A 20,598-nucleotide genomic window follows, 5' to 3' on the forward strand; every position below is an offset into this window, starting at 1 on the left:
CCCCCCCCCACTAGAAGATCTGCCACAAGACTTGCGAAGGGGATTGAGAAGGGAGGTGGCTGGGCCCAGAGGACACGTAAGAAGAGATGGGGGAAGGGGGGAAGGCCTGCTATGGCTGGGGAGGAGAACAGGCTGGGAAGCAGGATGTCCTGCCTGGTTCAGTTCGGAGTGCCGGGATTGCCTCTCTGAGGGGTCAACGCCGCAACTCTGTCGCCACGGGGCCCTGGTGACAGGCACATGCCCCGCCCTTTCTCCTCCCAAGACCTGCGGGCTTTTGTTATGCAGATGGCGGCAGGAGGCTGTGCGGGAGGAGGAGGAGGGAGTTGGTAGGGAGGAGGAGAGACGGAGGAGTCGGCGGTGGGTGGGGGGGGGAGGAAAGTGCTGCTCGCGCGACCAGCCTCCTCTTCCAACGTCACATTGTGCGAGAGACAAAACCCGGGCGCGCCTGAGCTCACACGCGCACGCACACACAGACGACCCCGTCGCCTCTTCTCTCTTGGCACTGCCGAGAAAGCCAGCCCTCCCTTCCCTTCCTGGGGCGCGGAGGCTTAGCAAGCTCAGAGCTCAGCCCAGACACAACACAGAAGGCGAAGAAAGACGGCGGATCAGCCTTCTTTCTCCCCTGCCTGCCTGGGCTGAGGCGCCCCATCCCCCGCCCTGAACCCCCGATCTCTGCCACCCCACCCCTCTGGGTTTCACAAGGACTGAGCCCGGAGCCGGGTGTGCCCCCATTTGGAATCCACGTTTCAGCACTTCGGACAGCGCCCGGACGCCCCGGGCCCCTTTGGGTTGGCTATGGCGAGCGTTCAGCAAGGGGAGAAGCAGCTTTTTGAGAAGTTCTGGCGAGGAACCTTTAAAGCTGTGGCCACCCCGCGTCCCGAGAGCATCATTGTCGCCAGTATCACGGCCCGCAAGCCTCTGCCAAGGTAATGACCTCCTTCTTAGAAGGGGAGACCCTGATGGCCCTTCTTTCCTGGCCTGTGTGTCCCCCGAGCCCTGAGGGGTGGATGCAGGCAGCTGGGCCAGGGCGCCTGTTTTTTTTCCCATCACTACTCGGTGTCTCTCGCTCGAACATGGGAACTAATTGCCTGTGTGAGGTGGAAGCTGGTGAGAAGGGACAGGGAGTCTTTAGGGGGAGCAACACTCAGTTGTCTGCTGACCTGGCAGCTGCTGTTTGAGAGGTTTTGCTTTCTTGGGGTGGGCGGTGTAGGTGAGATAGGACTTGACTAAGAAACTTTTCTTGGTATCAGAGCTCAGAGGACAGGGGGGCAAAGGAATGGTGGATTTGGGGTGGCTGGGGGTGTTGTACAAGAAGAGAAGATGAAGGTTGAACCAGCTCAAGTGGTGTTCAGAGGTAACGGCACATTTCTATACTCAGCTCAGAAACTAGCGAGCTCTGAACATTTTGACAAAAGCCCATATGCTGTTCCCTCAAATACACCCTAAACAGCACCCTCCTCCACGCCTTTCTGGCTGCCACTGCTGCTGAATTCTCTCTTCTCCAGCATCCAAAACCAGTACTCTGAGCTCAAGAGTCAGGGAGGAGCCTTCCAAGATCGTGAAGATGATCTTGGAAGAGTTTTATTTGGTTTTTCGAAAAGGATCTGATTGCTTTGAACTCAAGAATGAGCACAGACCCGCAGATGGTGAAAACAGTGGGATGGGGGAGAATAGGGGAAGAAAAGAAAGGAAGGCAGAAAGAAAAGAGAAGAGGAGGTGGGGTGAAATGGAGAGAAGGCTGGGGAGAACATTCCAAGACAGAGAAAACCCAATTCTTTTCATAAAGCATTCAATTTAGAGGAGTTTGAGAATGAAAGGAAGAAGCCTGTGCCCTCTGTCAGGGAAAATCAAGGCAGTATGAAAACTCATCTTTTGCTGGTGTTGGATGAGTGGTTCAGTGGGAGAAAAAGAACAAAGTGGACCAGGGGAGACCACTTGGAGGATGTATTAATCCTGGCAGGCTCCATTAGAGAGCAGATTGAAAACAGGTCTGTGAAAGTGCTTCAGACAGAATGCCTGTTCTGGAACCACAGGATCTGAACTTTCCAGTGGGTGACGGGGAATCCTATCTACAGAATCAAACTCGGGCTGGAGAACTTTTCGGAGTCTGATGGGAGCCTAGTTCATGCATGTCTTTAGAGAAATGGGTACCACATATCGGGAATGGGTGTGTAGTCGAAGCAGGATGTGGTAGGCTGCAAACAGCAGCCAGTATTTGTGGCTGGGAGGGAGGGGGACACCTCGTGACACAGGCTGGAGAAGGGGAATGAGAACACCAAATGCCGTCCAGGACTGATGTTTCTCTGCTTGGGAAAAGGTTCTTTGTAGAGAGTTTTGACGTCAGCAGTTTTATCTTCCTGGGTTTCAGCCATCCATTCCGCCTTTGGAGTGCACCTACTGTTGGCAAATCCGGTGCTGTGTGGGCCAAAGAATATGCCCTTGTAGAAGAAACTAAAGACAATTTCATTGAAAACTACATGTGTGGCATTTGGTTCAGAGTCTGCCATATATTTCAGGGATGCAGGAAGAGGAGAGCAGATTCGTGGTGGTATTTGAATACAGAAAACGCCTTAAGTCCACCTGACTTGGTACCTTCACCCTTTGCCTATCTGTCTGTTACTGGCATGTCCCTTTCTTGGTCATACTCTCAATCATGTGAATTGCCCGAAGTCTCCTAACCCTCATGCTTTTTGTAGCATTGTTTAAATCCCAACATAATGCATCTGGGACTCTTAACAATAGCCAACCCTCCTCCCCCAGGTGTCATTTCCCTCTAGGTGTCTTTTAACATCTTGGGTCTCCTTACCCCTGGAAACCACTGCTGGGGTGAAAGTCTGAGTCATAAGCCCCTAATTTATGTCACGCTGGAAGGATCTTCTTCGATAGTTCTGTAACAGGTGTGGCCCCTCTGTAGAATAGATTCCAGTTTTATAGCTGTTACTGCTGGTTTGGGGTGGGAAACGAGTGGGGAGCATTTGTATTCAAGTCTTCAGGGAAGGCTGGGTTTGAGTCGTCTTTCAACAGATTGTCTGTAAAACCTGAATCATCCCCATCCCCATCCAAGCCAACCACATCCAGTGAGGTCGGTCTCTGTATCCTTTCTAGTGTTGTATGCTTACTTAACAGTGAAAGTACCATGTTTCCAAAGCTGGGTTCTCAGGAAGGAAAGGGACAGAGACACTGGCATAGCATCAGCTGAGCCCCAGTGGCTTCCTCTAGAGGCAGTCTAGGGACTTGGTCTGACCAGAAATGTCATTTAGTTCCATGAGTCAAGACCAGCACTCAGTCAGCAGATCTGTAGAGAGATGGGGGAGGGATTGGATGAAACACCAGCCAGGCCAGTTCTGTTGGTTACACACTTAATACGTGTTTATAGATGAGGGCTACCCCTCCTCTGAATGAACTTCCCCAGAATATTTTAAGTCTATCTCCGAAGATAATTTAGTACCAGGATAGAAGCTTACATTCAATTGGTTGATTTCATAGCACTATGCATATATCATACAATCACACTCCAAGCAAAACCTCCCCTTGTTCCCCCCTCCCCGCCTTCCTCTCCCCCTCCATGAGGCATACTTGATGAGGCAATAGCTTTATTGTGTATCAGATTGCAAGCAGATGTCTGACTCAAATGTCCGAACGTATAGCAGAGTGGGAGGCAGTATATCATAGTGGTTAAGAGCTCAGACTTGAGTTTCAGACAGACCTGGATTCTTGTTCTAGCTCTACCATTTAGCCGAGTGTCCTAGACAAGAGGCTTTACCTTGCTGAGCCTGTTTTGTCAGCTTGAAATAGAAATAATAGTAGCCATCTCAGACATTGAATTATGAGGACTGAGTCAGGTAAAACATTTCGCACAGTGTGTGGTCCAGAGTGATTGCTTAATAGACATCACTTCTAAAACAAACCGCTCAGTTTGTAATGGCCAAAGGAAATCAACATTTCCTTCCGGTATTGTGTTCCTCATGCCTACCCATTTCTCCCCCAAAAGATGCTAGCAGTAAATATTGTGGGATTTCAGCTGCTGACAGGCCATGCATTGAGATGGAATTAACACACAGGAGGTGGGGTGGGAGTGGTCCCATCATTCTCTTCCCTGAGGGAAGGTTAGTTGCTTTCTGATAGGACTTTTTTAGTTAGGGGGTGGAGGGCCGGTGAAGAATTATCTAGATTCAGAATGGATTGCTATAACATCCCCACAGAGTATTCTTTTCATTTGTGTAGAGATGACCAGGTACTGCCAGTCCAAAGAAGACTGAAACTCCTGAAAAATTAGTTTGAATCCCTAGTTCCATCAAACCTAGAGCGACTGTATAATTTATTATTCATATCAAGAGTGAAAGGTTTGCTGTGAGTAGTTATTCCAGAATGGAAGATGTAACAGGGACTATCCCAGGCCACCTGGGATGTAGGGTGGCCAAAGTGCAGCCTCACCCTATACGAGCTTGAAAGACGGTCAGCATGAATCAGTAAGATAGTTGGAGAGTAAGAGACCCCTTTTTTGTCCCCACTGAAGAAGTACAGTCATTTCTCCTGGCATTAATTAATTCTCTCTTTTAATTGTTTGGCCCAGAAAAGTTTGTACCCAAAAAGTTTATGCTCAAAGCGGAAAACTTAAGTGTCTGAGGCTAGACCCAACTGTAATAATCATATCACCAGAATAGTAGCTGAGGACCTAATGAACATGTAAAAACCATTTGAAATTAGCATATCAATTGTTTGTGGACGCAGGAGTGTTTGTAAAGGGCTAGAAAGGCGGCCCTTTTAAATGGAATAAGCAATTCCCTTTACAATTCTTTTGGCAAGCTATTAATTTTCTTCGAAAATCCTCTCTATGCAGAATAGTCCAGAAGCAGACTTCAGCCCAGGTCTGTCCAAAGGATCATAAATTCCAAACTATTGGAGATTTTACTGCATAAAGGGAAAGATGGCCAAATTGTGAGGCAGGAAAAATGCCTTTGAACCATTTAATTCCAGACTCCCCTTTGTGCCAAGAGATCAGTTAGCACATTTGTGCTGACTCTGTCCTCGGGAGCAGAGTGAGGGGCAGCTGGGAGGTGATTTCCTGACAGCCTGTGGTTAAAAACCAAGGTACTGAGGGTCATAGAGAATGCTTGCCCTGGCGATGAATGATCGTTTTTCTCTGGAAAGGGAGTGTTATTGTTTGGGTCAAACCTTTCTCCTTGTGAAAGGTGAAATTTGCTGAATGGTATACAGGGGTCTGGGGGGGGGTGGCATTATTTCTAACACAGCTGTTTTCACTTGGCAACCGTGCTGTCTTAAGATTCGGGCTGCAGTAGACACTGAATGAAAGTTGGATGCATTAACTGAATGAGTACATGCAGTCCAAATCCAGTGTCAGATTTGCTCTCTCCCAGCCCACCCCCATTCCTGACAGGCTGGGGATTCTTGATCAATGCCGCCTTAAGAGACACACACTCTGCAGATTTGACTCACACTGGTGTCAGAATGAAGCTCTCGGGATACAGACATCCGTCTGGCTGGGGGAGCAGACATGTCATCTGGTGTGGGTACAGGAGGTTGGACGAAATGCCACCAGGAAGTGCTTTTCAGGGCTGTGTGAGCCTCCATGAACTCCATCCCCACTCTAGGCCACCAGAAAAGAATGGGGGGGAACACCCCTAAAAGCCTAACTCCTGTGATGAGGAAAGAAGCCTCCATCATGCACTTCCTGCTTTTGTGAGCACCTCAGGCATGCCGCCCGGGCACAATAAATTTTTAAAAATATCCTTTCTTCCAGAGTGACTGTTTTTACCTTCCTGTGGGGTAGAAGGGCTTGCAGGGGCTTAATAAAACCAGAGTTTTTAAATTGCTCGTTACCAAGACTTTCTTTGAGGTGTGAGAGAACACTTCTGGGGAGAAAGGGGAATGGTGGAGAACTTGGGCTCTGAAGTCAGATCTGCTCAGGCTGAAACCTTGCTGTGCTACTTTCCTACCTTTGGACTCTGCTAATCACTCCACCCTCCCTGTGCCTCAGTTTGCCCACCTGCGTGAGACTGAGCTCACAGGGTTGTAGTGAGGAGTAGACACGGTGATTCATGTAAAGGACATGGTACAGTGCCTGGCACAGACCGAGAGCTCCATCAACAGTGCTCTTGTTGCCCTGACGTGAGTTACCCAATGAGACGTTGGGAGAGAGCCACACCCCTCCACACCTGGGCTGGGTGAGTTGCCTGATGGTGACAGTGGGGCTTCCTTGGCCTTGCCACCTGACCACCTCAGTGCTCTGTATTCATTTTTGAATGTGGTTTTGGCATTCCCTAAAGAGCCACTGGAGATGTGTAGAGCTGTTCAAAAAAATTTGACAGACCCTGATGGCAAGCTAATCAAAAACACTTGTTTCCTTTTACTATTTATTTGCAGATGCTAGTGACTTTTTGGCAGGAACTTGACCTTCTCAATCTTGGTTTCCTCATCCATAAAATGGGGCTAATAATAGCAGCCCCCTCCAAGAGCTGTTGAGAACACTGAATGGGCTAATTTATGGAAAGTGCTGTTTGGCACAGAGGAAGGGCTTCATCAATGTTAGCTCTTACTATTAATAATAAATTATAGTTTTTGTTATTACTATGTGCCAGGCCCATCAAAGAGGAATAGATGAATGAAATGCAGTCTCTCCCTGGGAGGGCCTCGGAGTTTAGTGGCAAAGGTGGACACAGGCACTAGTAGGAATGGCATGAGGCAGACTGTCCTAAGTACCGTAATATGGGTAGGGATAAAGGAAAAGGGGTGTGGAAAACCAGAGGAGGGAGGCACCCTTCATGAGTCATGGAGTCCCTTGCTTATAGTCACACAGTTATCCTTAGTGGGCTGATCTGTGCAATGGGAATGATTCTTTTATTTCATCAATTTTACCTACAAATTCAAGGAATGATCAGAATGAATAAGGCCTTTGTTGCTAGTAGAGTCTTAAAGGAGACCTTTTTTTTTTTTTTTCTCCCCAGAAGAAAAAAACAATTTAAACTTTCTGGAGGGGACATCATCCGCGGGGGGGCTCAGAGTAAGTGCTAATGAAGGGGGATTGTGGAAAGGAACTGCCCTGATTGTATAAAATTTCCAGCTACTCTGTCATTGGCTCAAGGATGCAGACTCTGGTGTGGACCATTAGGTTTCTCGTCCTTCATGGTCTAGCTAAAACAAAATCCAGTCTGCATTCCTTGAGCAGCCACCCATGGTGGGGGGATTGGAGCAAGCCCACACGTGTCAAAGAGAAAATAAGCCACAGGGAATGAACCACAAACGGGAAGAAGCTGCATGTGGCTAAAAAACAAAATCATGCTTTCATTCATTGAACAATTTTATTGAGCTCCTACTCGATATAGCAGTGAACAACACCAAGCCCCTGCTCTCACGAGGGAGAAAGGTGATAAATGAAGAAACAAGGTAATAAATGAAGAAATCATAGAAGGTCAGGTTACAATAAGTGTTATAAAGAAGAATAAAGCAGGGGAAAGAGATAGAGGGTGAGGATGGGGCTGCTTTGTTGGATGGAGTGGTCAGGGACCTGGGTAAAAGGAGAGAGCAAGCCGTGAGGATAACAAGGGGAAAGAGTTTTTGAGACAGGGAACAGCAAGTGCAAGGGCCCTGAGGTGTAAGCATGCTTGGTGTATTTAAAGATCGCAAGGAAATCAATGTGGCTGGAGGAGAGTGAGTGAGGGGAAGACTAACAGGGGATGACTCCCTAGATGGAGGCAGGAAACATTTCAAGCGGTTAACATAGTAAGCCAGTTAAGGACTTCCCAGGTCCTTGGTTCCTAGGCTGGGAGCATGGAAGGGGTCACAGGAGGGACCCCTGCCCTCTCAATCAGGATCCTAGGTCTGATCTGCTTCGGTTGGCTCCTCTCCTTGACTCAAACCCAGCCAGGATGACTTTGAATAGCAGTGTTAGAAGCTTAGCTGGGCCCCTGCATGTGTTATGGACAAGCATGAAATTTACAATCTCTCTGATTGTGATCAATCAGATTAGGAAATTGAAAAACACACTGTTTAGAATTCCAAATAGCAGTGGCAAATCTTGTTCCCATGACAGTGAGGGTTTGGTCTGTCTCTCATATCCATGCGAGCAAATCTAGACTATCTCTCTCACCCAGCCACCCCCCTTCATGGTGCACCTTTGAAGCTACAGTTTGTTTACTTTCCCTCTCTCTCTCTCTCTCTCCCCTCTCCCTCTCCCTCTCTCTCCCTCCCTCCCTCCCTCCCTCTCTCTCTCCCTCCCTCCCTCCCTCCTCCCTTCCTCCCTTCCTCCCCCATCTTCATTGGAGATTTTGCTGAGGGAACTCCCATATGCCACAGCCTGTGTATGGAGCTCTGTGAAATAAAACACGAATTAAGATGTCATAGAGACAAAGCCAAACCAAATACAGAACAATGCCGAACCCTAAAACAGTCATTAAGTAATTCACGTCTACATGTGTCTGTTCAAAACAAATATTAAGATCCTCTGGACTCGAATGTTTCTCATCAGGAGAATCCCCCCGTTGCCGGATTCCCTGGGCTTACATCCCGCTGACAGCTTCGCTGAGCAGAAACACCAGTGGATCACTGTTCTCCAGCTTCATTAAAAGTTAAGCTTAGGCAAGTGAGCTAGAATTTTATAAGACAGTCCCCACTCCTTTGGGGAGAGACGTGCCATCTGGGCCTGAAATGTGTGTCTTCATGGTATGTGTGCACGCTCACTCATGGTGCAAAGTGGGTGCCGAGCTCCTTCTGTCATTATGTGCCCAGCCCTGTGCCAGTGAGCAAGCACGTTTTATCCATTGCCTCATTCCATTTTCACAAGAACTCCAGGAGAGAGGTATTTGAAAGGCTGTTTTATAGACGAGAAACCGAGGCTCAGAGGTTGGAAGTGACCTGCTCAGGGACACCTGGCTGGTAGGAGGCAGAATTGGGATAAGAAGCCAGAGCTCTTGACTGACGTGTGTCAAGTCTAGTATGCTTTGCAGAGGAGGAACAACTGAGACCAGGGAGGTGGTGAGGCATGGCTTGTGCAAGGCCACACTGTTCATACGAGGTGAAACTGGGATCTGAACTCGGGTCTGCCTGATGGCAACTACAGTTCTTCTCTACCTCCTGTACCTCCTGTCGCTGTGGTTTGGCTCTTAAGGTTGTGGGTGTTTTTGTCTCATTTTGCTCTTCTTGTTTTATGTCCAATTAGCTTAGGCAATAGCTATTCGTTATAATCCCAACTCACCCCACTCTCTGTAACACTGCCTTTCTCTGTCCATACCCTCTGTACCTGTTCCCCACATCGAGCCAGAAGAACCTTTTCGAAAGGCAAGTCAGCCCATACACACCCCCTCCACCTATCTAAAGCCCTCCATCGCTGTCCTTTGGTTTGCAGAATACAGAGCTGACCCCCTGTGATGGCCTAAAGACTCTCCAGCCCAGCGTCTGTCTGCCAACCTACCCAAGATTGTTTCTGAAATGCTGCCCCTTACTCCCTCCGTTCGGCCACACCCCTCTCCTTTCAGTCACTCAAAATTTCCGTGCCCTTTCTGCCACCGGGCCTTTGCACATGATGCCAGGAAAGCTCTCCCTCTCCCCGGTGCCTAATTTATACCTACTGCACTTTCAGATCTTAGCTCAAATGTCATTTCCTTGGGGATTCCTTCCACAATGCTCTAGGCTAAGTCACACCTTGAATTACAGACTTTTATCATGGCAGGTACCTCTCGGCTCTCAACACGCTTATGATTTTACATTGATTTGTGAGACCCATGTTAAAGTATACCTCTCCTAAGAGACTGAAAGCATCATGGGGTTGGGGACTATGTCTGTGTGCTCCTTGGTGTATCCTTTCATTTGATACCCAGCAGGGGGCCAAACAGTTGTTGGTTGAATGCACCAATTGTAACACTTTCCCCTCATCAAGTCGCTGGCACACCTAACAGTCTGAAGCATATGGAAATGCCAATATTAAAAAACAGCAAAGTTAATTCCTTTGATTTGCAAGAGAAACATTTGAACTGCTGGGGGCGTGGGGGTGGGGTGGGAGACCATGTCTGTCTCATTCCTTGCTGTATCTCAGCACCTCGGACAGTGGTCCATGGTTGGAGATCTTTACATATTTGTTGAATGAATAAATAATGAGGGCATGCAGGAATATGCACATGGTACTGATGAGGAAACTCGGGGACTTACAGAGGTACAGCATCAGAATTTTAGGGCTAAAGGGATTTTCAAGATCATTCAATCTCATTGTACATGGGGAGGTCTGAGAGATATGTCTTAGAGTGTGTGTGATGATGTGTTAGAACCACAGTGTTCATGTATAATTCGTAAATAATACACGTATATGGGGGTTTCATTCTCAAAATTTCTTACTGAGAGAGATATGAGATCAAAAGATCTTTAGGACTCACTGCTCTAGTTCAGATCCCCATTTTGCAGACGGGGAGACTGAGACCCACAAAGGGGGAGGGGTTGCCTGACGTTCATAGCCTGAGTCGGCCTGAGTGAGCTCTGGGTTCAGTGAAGTGGTGTTTGCCCAATGTTATGTTTGTCTTTGAACTTCCCTGCTGTGATCAGGTGGCCAGACACTGCTCTCTCTCTTGCCACCCTACCCCCTGTGGGGAGATACGGCATCCTGCCTCCATAAAGACCTCCTGTGGCATATGCTGCCTGAAGCCTGGTCTGGGGATCCTGATGAGACGTCCGTTTGTACCCAGCCTGCGCCTAGCAGAGCAGGTGAGCAACACCGGCTGTTTCTGGGATCATGTTTCAGAGCTTCCAGCTGATAAGGAGGCTTTTGTTTGGCTGGCCTGCCTTCCACAGCCAGGTGGCCGGTGATTCTGGGGCTCAGCCCACTCCCATAGGGGTAGGTGTCTGGGCAGTGGTGCAGGATGGACTCAGGGCCACTGTTTACCATGTGGATAATTGTTTCCAACAGGAACCCATCATTGTAACAGCACCTTCCATTGGTCAGCTCCTTACAAACCGGCATCACCTTGCTGTGGCATTTAGCTGGCAGTCAGGATGGGAGGGCCAGAGGAGACCTTTGAGGAACTCACATTCAGCCTTTTCATTTTACTGATGGGGAGACTGAGGCACAGAAAGAGCAAAGGGCACTCCATGGAGCATCAGAAAGTTAATGCCAGAGTGATAGCTGAGATGTGGGCCCGCTTGACACCTAGTCCTGAGATACCACACTGCTCAGAGTTCCATGGGGAAGAAGGCAGAAAAACGAATGTATTCCCATTTTACAAATAGGACGAGTGAGGCTCAGAGACGTGAAATGACTTGCCTAAAGTCACATCATGAAGTCATGCTACATCCTCATCTTTGTTCTCACTCAGTCCTCACAAGAGTAAGTGCCTCTTGTGTGTCCATCTCACAGATGAGGAAACTGAGGCTTAGGGTCTTATAAAGACCCAGAATAAACTCTGGGTCTCTTGACCCCCTCCAACTGTGGGACAACGTCTCTCACCCCAAAAGCTTGCACACCCAGCATGGATCCAAATTCATTCCTATCAGAAACAAAGAATCGTGATTGCCAGGATCCCTTTTTTAATTTGTGCAAAGGGATTTTACATCTCCCTTCTGATTGTTCATTCATACCTTCATCCAACACAGGACTTCTACTATAGGCAAAGCCTAATAAGGAATGCAATTTTCTCTTCCTGTCAAGTTGTTTACATTTTAGTAGGGGAGACATGTCTATAAATAACCAGCATTTAGCAGGCAGCGCAGGAGTTAATATCATCAAAAAGTGAATCAAAGTCTGAACAGATAGGGCACCTGGGTGGCTCAGTTGGTTAAACATCTGCCTTTGGCTCAGGTCACGATCCCAGGATCCTAGGATGGAGCCCCACGTCAGGCTCCCTGCTCAGCGGGGAGCCTGCTTCTCCCTCTCCCTCTGCCGCTCCCCCTGCTTGTGCTCTCTCTCTCCCTCTCTCTCAAATAAATACATAAAATCTTTAAAAAAGAAAAAGTCTGAACAGATAAAGTGACTAGCCCAAGGTCATACAAGTTAGTTGTGATGCCATGCAATTTTCGATCTCTCCTATTCATAAGCCAAGCTCTATGCTAGGCAGTTTGTAGATATTATTCACTATATCCTCACCCCAACCCTATGCAAGAGATACCATTGTCCCCATTTTGTAGGTGGTAGAAGTGAGGCTCAGGATTTAAGCAACTCAGCCAAGGTTATCACCGTGTAAGGGTCAGAGTTAGGATCACAGCCCAGATGTGCTGCCCCACGCTTTTCTCTTACCCAACACTTTCTTCCCCAGAGGCATGATACAGAGCAAAAAAATGTCACTGGTGAGGCCTAGCTATTCTCCTACTTTTAAATTTCTAGATGATCGCTCTAGTGGAGACTCACCCCAAGACTGGGCTCGGGCTGAGGGGAGAAGGGACTGCCCAGCAGTGAGGCTGACCGCACAGGGCTCAGGGCTTGGAGAGGGCTTGCCCTGGGGTATTTGATGGTCTCCTCCCACACTGGGCAGTAACTCAGAAGGAGCATCAGCCAGCGGGAAGTGCCTTTCATGCTAGAAGTGCTCTTCCCAGCAAGAGGATTATCGAACCATCCATGAAGAGGGATAACCCTTCAAGACAAGGAGACAAGAGATATTGGTAGTTAACCATATGTTTTCTTGACCAGAGCTAAACTCAGAGATGGCAATGCAGAGGACCACAAGCTGAATCACTGGTGTTGAGGAAGAGGGTGGGATGAAAGATATTTGGTAAGCACCAGGATTTCATACTTCTTTGCACTAACTTGGGGAGTGACTAAAAACAGCCTTGTACTGTAAGTGAGAACACAGGTCCAGAGAGGTTATTTTACTTGTCCCAGTTTGCCCAGCTTGGCAGAACTTGGACCGTCGGCCATCAGTTCATGCATATTACCGTGGAAACATCCAGCATTCCTGCCCCACAGCACCATTCTGGTCTTGCGGGTCCCCTCCCCGCCTCCACTCTGTCTCTCCTCTCCCTAGCCTGGAGGCAATCTCTTTCTACTCTGGAGAAATCTTTCTTTCTTTGTGTTTCTTCAAGACTCTCCTAAGTCCATAAATCCCCTTTGCCTGCAGGCTTTGACTTTTCCAAAAAGCAAAAGCTGAAAACACTCATATTCTTCCTGTTTTCAGCCCTGACACATGCCTCCCTTGAGGCAAGGAGGTTAGAACCCACTATCTGCTTAAATGGTAAAAAAAAAAAAAAAAAAAAAAGAAAGAAAAGAAAAGAAAATTTAAAAAAGGGGAGGGTGGAACACAGGGAGGAAAAAAGCCACATAGATTAGGTCAGTATCTCAAACTATTAACCCACTTCACCTTTCCTTAAACCCCGTAAGCTTCTGAGATGGTACTAGTCGTATCTCCAATTAACAAGTGAGGAAGCTGAAGTTCAAGAAGATTATGTGACTTCTCCAAGGTAACACAGCCAGAAAGTAGATCCAGGATTCAAACTCCAGCTTGTAAGGCTCCAGTAGTCAAGATTTTAAACACCATGTCCCACTAATACACTACCTGTGAGAAAAAAAAAAAAAAAATTAAGATTGTCCAGAGATGAGGAGTGACTTTCCCCAGATCATTCAGCAGGTCGGCAGAATGGGAGCCCAGCTGGCTGATCACAGGCACATCAATGTGTACCTACATTTAATGGGCATCCCCTGCATGCATCTGACATGTGCTCATGCTCTTCAGTCTCTAAGGAGGTTATACTCAATTGAACACAGGAATAAAGTTCCAGAGAAGAAAGAGGCATTCCTTAGAGTGTCAGCCAAACTATAGACCCTTGCACCTGAGTAAGGACAGGATGGTGAGAAAGGTTCCATAGAAAGTGTCAAAGGGGGCGCCTGGGTGGCTCAGTCGTTAAGTGTCTGCCTTCGGCTCAGGTCATGATCCCAGGGTCCTGAGACCGAGCCCCGCATCGGGCTCCCTGCTCCGCGGGAAGCCTGCTTCTCCCTCTCCCACTCCCCCTGCTTGTGTTCCCTCTCTCGCTGTGTCTCTCTGTATCAAATAAATAAATAAAATCTTAAAAAAAAAAAAAAGAAAGTGCCAAAGACTTCAACTAATTGGTAGTAGTTGCCTGAAACCCTGTGTTGAGATGGCTTCTGGGGATGTATCTGAGATCAGTAGCAAAGAGTGTTCTGATAGATTAGTGATGTCTGTCATTGGTGCAGGAGAGGGAAGCGGCAGTGTGCACGCTATATATTTATCCTTCCCAGGGTGGGGATGCTACAGCTCTTGGAAGGAGCAGATCAAGTACCAGCCATTGAACACTTACTATGCTGTTGGTGCCATGCTTTTTGCATTCACTGTTTCAATTACTGTTGATTGCAGGGCACCCTCTCTCCCCCATTTTACAAATGAGAAAAACAGAACCTCAGAAGGGTGAAGTTAGTTCCCCAAGGCTAAAGAAGCTAGTCACTGGCTAACCAGCTCTGGTAACTACTGGTAAATACATAAGCCATTAGGCCAATGAATAGAATATCAATAGATGGGCAATCCCAGAACATGTTAATTAGTGTGGAAATGTATATATTTGACCAGAGGGCTTTGTCTTGTTTACCTCCATACGCTCCGCCAACAGCACAGGGCCCAGGAAACAGCCGACATCCATTGCATATTTACTTGGAACTGCGAACAGTGCCTATGCTAGATGCCCTCAGAGGGACGGTTCAGAGAGGAAAGAGATTCAGCTGTGCATATAATGAAAGGGAAGACAGGCTCAAGGGCCAGCCTGCCCACTGCTGATTCTCAGATGCCAAGCTAAGTGGACACATTTCATGATCTCAGGCAAGTCAGGGAGCTGAAGCAGGACGAGGAGGAGGAAATGGGTGTCCTGCACCAAGGGAACTATTTCTGGCTTTGTGTTCTACCAGCAGGAGGCTGGGAGGCTGCAGGAGCCGGATCTGCTGCTGGGGCTTACTCAGAGTCAGGACAATGCCAGTTTCTTCTTGCCTGGAGCACCTGAATGCCACGCAGGAGGGGAAGGCAGTGGGGAGGGGTGTCCTCATGGAGCCAAGTCCTCTCCCACCACATCTTTTCCCAGCTATGTCCAGCCCCTGTTAAGTTCGGGGGTGATTTATCTTATCTGCAGAGTTGGCATGTTTCAAATTATGAAAGCGTCGTGTGATGGGTAGAATGATTTTCTTTTTCTGTTTCACAGATGAGAAAACTAAGACTAATCGAGTTATTTATAATAATAGCAGCACAACTACAACAGTGTAAGTCAGACATTATGCTAAGCATTATTCCGTATGTGCTAACTCACTGAAGCTTCACGATGCCCTGTGAGACAGGGAATAGTCATGTCCCTGTTTTGCAGAGGAGAAAGCTTGAGGTTTGCAGGGGTCAAAAGTTCATCAGACCCAGCCCCATCTGATTCCAGTCCCATCACACCCAGTCCCATCTGATCCCAGAGCCTGTGCCCTCCACCTCCATGTTATATAGCCTGCCTCTGGACCAGCTCACTCACTTATTAATTAATAATTTGCATTCATATAGTGTTTTATATTTCCCAAATACTTTATGGATATTTGTGCTTTCGAGCTGTGCTCTCACACTATAAGGTAGGTGGAAGAGGTATTCTTTTTGCTTCCCGTCCTTTGACACATCAGAAATGGTGCCTGGGGTTGGAAAAGTGCTTCTGCTCTGCTCTGTACTGTGCTTTGTACAGTACGTATGACATATAGGATACTTTGAATAGTACAGCGAAGTACTGTACTATATTTCTCTTCCCCAAGCCTCAATTTTATCATCTCTAAAATGGGGGAAATGACTTTCTTCCAGGGTTACTGTGAGCATTGGCGATGATAAACTGGAAGAGCCTAACATACCTGGCACATCAAAGAAGAACCCAGTTCCACCTTGGAGTCTACCATTTTATAGGAGTGAGCAAATACTTCCCTTGCTGGTTTTCTTTAACGATGGGGATGAGCAGTTACCAGGTGACTGGCTGAAGTTAGCCTGGTCATCCGTAACTGAGAAGTCATGCCAAGTTTATTCTTAGCAACCTCTTCTTTCCCCTGTACAATTGGTCATCGGAAAGAAAGGGACTCAGACCCAGGAGCCATGAAATCTCCACTCTATTTAATCCCAGTGGACTCTGCATTTCCAGTGACGGGTCCTGTATTCAAGACTCTGGTGGTGTTGGTTTCTACTTGGGCAAAGCCAGACCAGAGCTTTAGCCAGCTTTGGGTTAAACTCTTTCTAGGTGCAAGAGGCATCTCTGAAAAAGTAGAGGCAAAAAGAACACAGGAAATGTATTTACCATTGGAACATAGATTTTGTGATTACAAGTCATCTAGCCGTGCACAGCCCTATCCTTGAGCTATAATTATGCTTGTTCTGAGTTTTCTCAAGAAACAGCTAGAGATGGAGGCATTTTGCCAGAGCCTAACCTAAGTGAAAGGTTAGCACTGTCTGTAGTCATGGGATTGCTTGACCGTTGGAACCTAGGAGGCAGTGCCCCTGGAGAGATGGGGACTTCCTTCCACCCACCCCCCCTTCTTTCTTATGAATCCCTCAGACCACTGCAGTCAATTCCTAGCACTCCTTTCTCCAAGGACCATATTCTCTGACCAGGAGAGAATGTCTACTGGCTGATACCATTTGGACTCAAAGAATAAGCAGAATAGATGTCACCTTGGATGTTTCAAGGTCATTAAATGAGAGAAGAGTAGTGAGGGTAGGCGAGAATGGCAGCTATGAGAGATAAACCCTGGGATCTCAGTGGCTTAATAGGATCCAGTCATGTCCTGCTCCTGTCTTCGTCCTCTGTGGGTTGAAGAAGGGCTTTGCTTCATGTAGCTGTAGAGGGACCCACCTCCGTGACACGGTTTCGAGGTTATAAGGCATGATCCAGCGGAAAGATGAAGAGAATGAACTGAGGTAGAGAAGTCCCACTTGGTCTTAACTGCTTCGACCTGGAAGTGACCCAACACTTCCATTGACATTCCATTGCTGGAAGCTAGTCGCAAGATCCCATCCAGGTGCCAAGAGAGCTGGGAGGTATAATCTAGTAGTGTCTGGGTAGAAAGGAAATGGAGTTTGGTGCCGTCCTCTCTGCCTATATTGGAATTGCCTATCATTCCTGGAATCACATACTAGTGTGAGCCTCTGAGCACTGTCTGATAAGTTTCTTCTCCATATGAGAGGAAGAGGGAAGGAAAAATAAATTACCGTTCACTGAGCATTTACTTTGGTCCAGGCACTATGCCAAACTCTTCATATGCATTAGCGTGTTTAATGTATTAACTCTGTCAAGTATATATTGTTGGTCCCATTTTATAGACAAGGAGAGCCCCAAAGAAAGGAAGTAATTGTTTACGATCACACAGCTAGACATTTCTGGTGCTAGGATTTGAATATAGGTCTTAACCAATAGACCTCACTGCCTAGGTGAAGTGCAATGTTCAAGTGTTTCGGGGAGGATTAAACGTCATGATAGACAAAGCGATCAGCCAGGGCATGGCCCACCATTAACACTTATTTAATGTTGGTTACAAAGAAGAAAACAGGACAAGAACTTAGCTGCCAGAAAGTTCTTCTTTGATCTTTGGGAAGTCATCTCCCCTGATTGCTTTGTCCTTTACAAATTGGTATCCCATTTATTCACTCGAACATTCAGTAACCTGTTTATTGAGTGTGTTTTATGTGACAGACCTGGTGCTGGATGCTTTGGAAGTACAATGAACTAGACGTAGTCTCTGCTCTCAAGGAGCAGAGCTGGGGGTTGGGATGGATTCGTTCTCCCCAGGTTCGTAGAGATTCTAAAGAAAGGACACCACGTTTGTCAGAAATGTGGGCCAGTGGCCAGTGAGATGGGATGGAAACCCAATTGATTAGAAGGGTATGTTTCCCATTCATGGGGCAAACCAAGTAAGAAAGCGGGTACAAGGGACTGTCATTTTTTTTTTTTTTAAGATTTATTTAAAGAGAGAGAGAATACAGAGGGGAGGGGCAGAGGGAGAGGGAGAGATAGTCTGAAGCAGATTCCACACTGAGCACAGAGCCTGGCATGGGGCACAATCCCAGGACCCTGAGATCATGACCTGAGCTGAAACCAAGAGTTGGACACTCAACCGACTGCCATCCAGGCGCCCCTGTCATATTTTTTATTTAGGCCTTTCCAGAACATTTTTCCTTCCCTTGATAGTGACAGAACCTTACTTCCATGCCAGTCAGGGCCACAATAGACACAATTTTATTTCTCTGTTACCCTAGACATTGTAATTGGTGCAGGGCTAGCATATGATACTAGGAGAGCCAACCTCAGCCCTTCTCCGGGATCAAGTGCAAGGGAGGGGACTCTCAATGGGCTCTAGTGGTGAGAAAGGCCACGCTGGACAGGAGCAGTAATAGTAACACACGGCATTTACTTAGTGTTTACCCCAGTGCCAGGCACTGTGCTAGGCCTTGTATATGAACTATGTTGCTTAATCCTCATCAACACCCTATAAGGTGGGTACATTTTCATCCTCCTTTTACAGTTGAGAAGCTGGAGCACAGAGAAGCGACGGCACTCATTCAAGGTCACACAGCTCGTAAGAAATGGAGTGGTGACTTGAACCCCAAGCCCTGTGCTCATAACCGCTAGCATTATTTCTGTATAGTTCTGTCTGGGGCCCAGGGAGGAAAGGCATGTGGGAGAGCTTTGCTAGGCTTGAGGTACAGCCTCGTTAAGGAGCAGGGGTAAGTGGATTGAACCCATTCACGGAGGCCGCACTCCCCTGCCTCCCCTTATTCCCAAGAACTGTGTCATCCAATCAAACCCCCAAACTGCAGGGTGCTGTACCCTCCTTGTCTCCAGCTGTCCTGAGCCCCAGTCCCCAGGGTTCTGTGGCATCCTTTATTCCCGATGCTCTCAGGGACACGCTGCAGTTGTGTAGATCACTATCAAAAATGAGGGCAATTTTATATACATTTTCGGTTCCTATTTCCCCTACTTGCTTTCCCCCAAGGGTTTGAGATTGTTAAGCAGGCGAGCTGGTAGAGGTTACGAGGGGGGATCACCAACTAAAAGTGAGATATCTCCAGTGCATGGATATCTAGATGTGGCTAAGGTTCCCAGCACAGCTCCGAAAGGAAGTCCTTTTGATGGGCAGTAGAAAGATCGGAGGGACACAGGAAGGGCCTTGTCCTCCCATATCTCAGTGGGACCTTTGGATCTGTCAACCACATACCCCAAAGTCCTCCTAAACAAACCATCCTAGAGAAACTGCTGAATTATCTTTCCATTCTATGTATGACATTATTACAAAATTGTCATATGAAGAGGCGATCAGAATATGTAGTCCAAAAGTCTAAGGAATAAAGTACAGTAGAGATATTTCAGAATGTTAATTTAATAAAAAATTGTGTTACAGTCTGGACTGGGGTTGTTGGTGGGTTTCCCTGGCTTGTAAATTTTTGTCACGTGTTGTCCTCTCATTGCAAATAAACATTCACTTAAGGACCTAACTTTATTTTTGAGATTTCATATTCTTTTTTTTTTAAGAATTTATTTATTTATTTATTTGAGAGAGAGAATGAGAGCGAGAGAGAGCATGAGAGGGGGGAGGGTCAGAGGAAGAAGCAGACTCCCCACCGAGCAGGGAGCCCGATGCGGGGACTCCATCCCGGGACTCCAGGATCATGACCTGAGCCGAAGGCAGTCATCTAACCAACTGAGCCACCCAGGCGCCCTCATATTCTTTTTCTTAAAAGGGGGCTTCCAAACTGTGTAAGCTTCAGGTCCCACACACCTGGTTATGCCCCTGGTTCTAAGATTTCCCAAACCATAGGATTTTGTGGTTTTTGTGCTCCAGGGATCCACCATTTATGACGGGGTGATTCCTGCCTCCTAGGACACACTGTCTTTAGGACCTCAGATTCCTAGACTTCACAATCCTAGAAGCTCCCCCCCTCCCCTTTGTGCCCCAGATATTTGTGGACGTCAACGTTGAGTTCCAGGGGCTTGGGCAAAGCACTGCAGTTTCAAGGGCAGCTGCTCCTGTTGGAGGAGGGGCGAAGAGGCAGAGAGCTCTAGCAGGAGGCCTGCTTTTCTTTGAATTTCTACATTCATTAGGCTTTCTCTATTCTCCATCCTGTGGCTGCCAGGGCTGATGAGAGAACTAGGTAGGTCAGGGTCAGGAGGGGCTCCAGCCGCCTTATTTACAGGCCAGGAAATGGGCCAGAGTGTGGCAGCCTGCTCAGCCAGTCAGCCAACAGCCAGGACTCGAACCCGGGAAGAGACTCCCTTTCCTTCCCACCCTGCTCCCCCAGACTCCGAAGAAAGGAGAACAAGTGCAGAGAAGGCTCTTTGCTTCCCGCTGGGGGAGAAGTGGAGACAATTTCCAGAGCCTGGAAAATAAGAACGTCCCAGTTCCCACCAAGCCACAGGCTCTTCTTGAGGAGCTATTTTCCTTTGTTCCATTGGCAGCACCCCAGTTTCCCCCCTCCTTTGTGATTTCGCTGTATTTCAGGGGCACTGAACTGGTTTACTCAGAGAAAATGGAGAACGCCGCTCAACAGCATCACCGTCCCTGAGGGTGCAGAGTCCAGTGTCTGCGGTTGCACAAAAGCCTAATTTGAGAGAAACAGAATAAAAGTTATACAACAGGCTTGGTCCTGGGTGCAGACTCCCCAAACCCTA

At 47.5% G+C, this 20,598-nt stretch overlaps 1 protein-coding gene across 1 annotated transcript in view; it reads left to right on the forward strand.

Annotated features, from left to right (window-relative positions):
* The first annotated feature begins 547 nt into the window (after positions 1-547).
* SRRM4 (serine/arginine repetitive matrix 4) overlaps positions 548-20,598 on the forward strand; it is a 152,882-nt gene continuing 132,831 nt past the window's right edge. Inside the window, exon 1 of the mRNA XM_027577410.2 lies at positions 548-926. Within this exon, the coding sequence (XP_027433211.2) occupies positions 796-926 (131 nt within the window). The 5' untranslated portion in view covers positions 548-795. The remainder of the gene's footprint in view (positions 927-20,598) is intronic.

This window comes from Zalophus californianus, chromosome 14 (genome assembly GCF_009762305.2).
Source record: "Zalophus californianus isolate mZalCal1 chromosome 14, mZalCal1.pri.v2, whole genome shotgun sequence".
NCBI classification, from domain to species: domain Eukaryota; kingdom Metazoa; phylum Chordata; class Mammalia; order Carnivora; family Otariidae; genus Zalophus; species Zalophus californianus.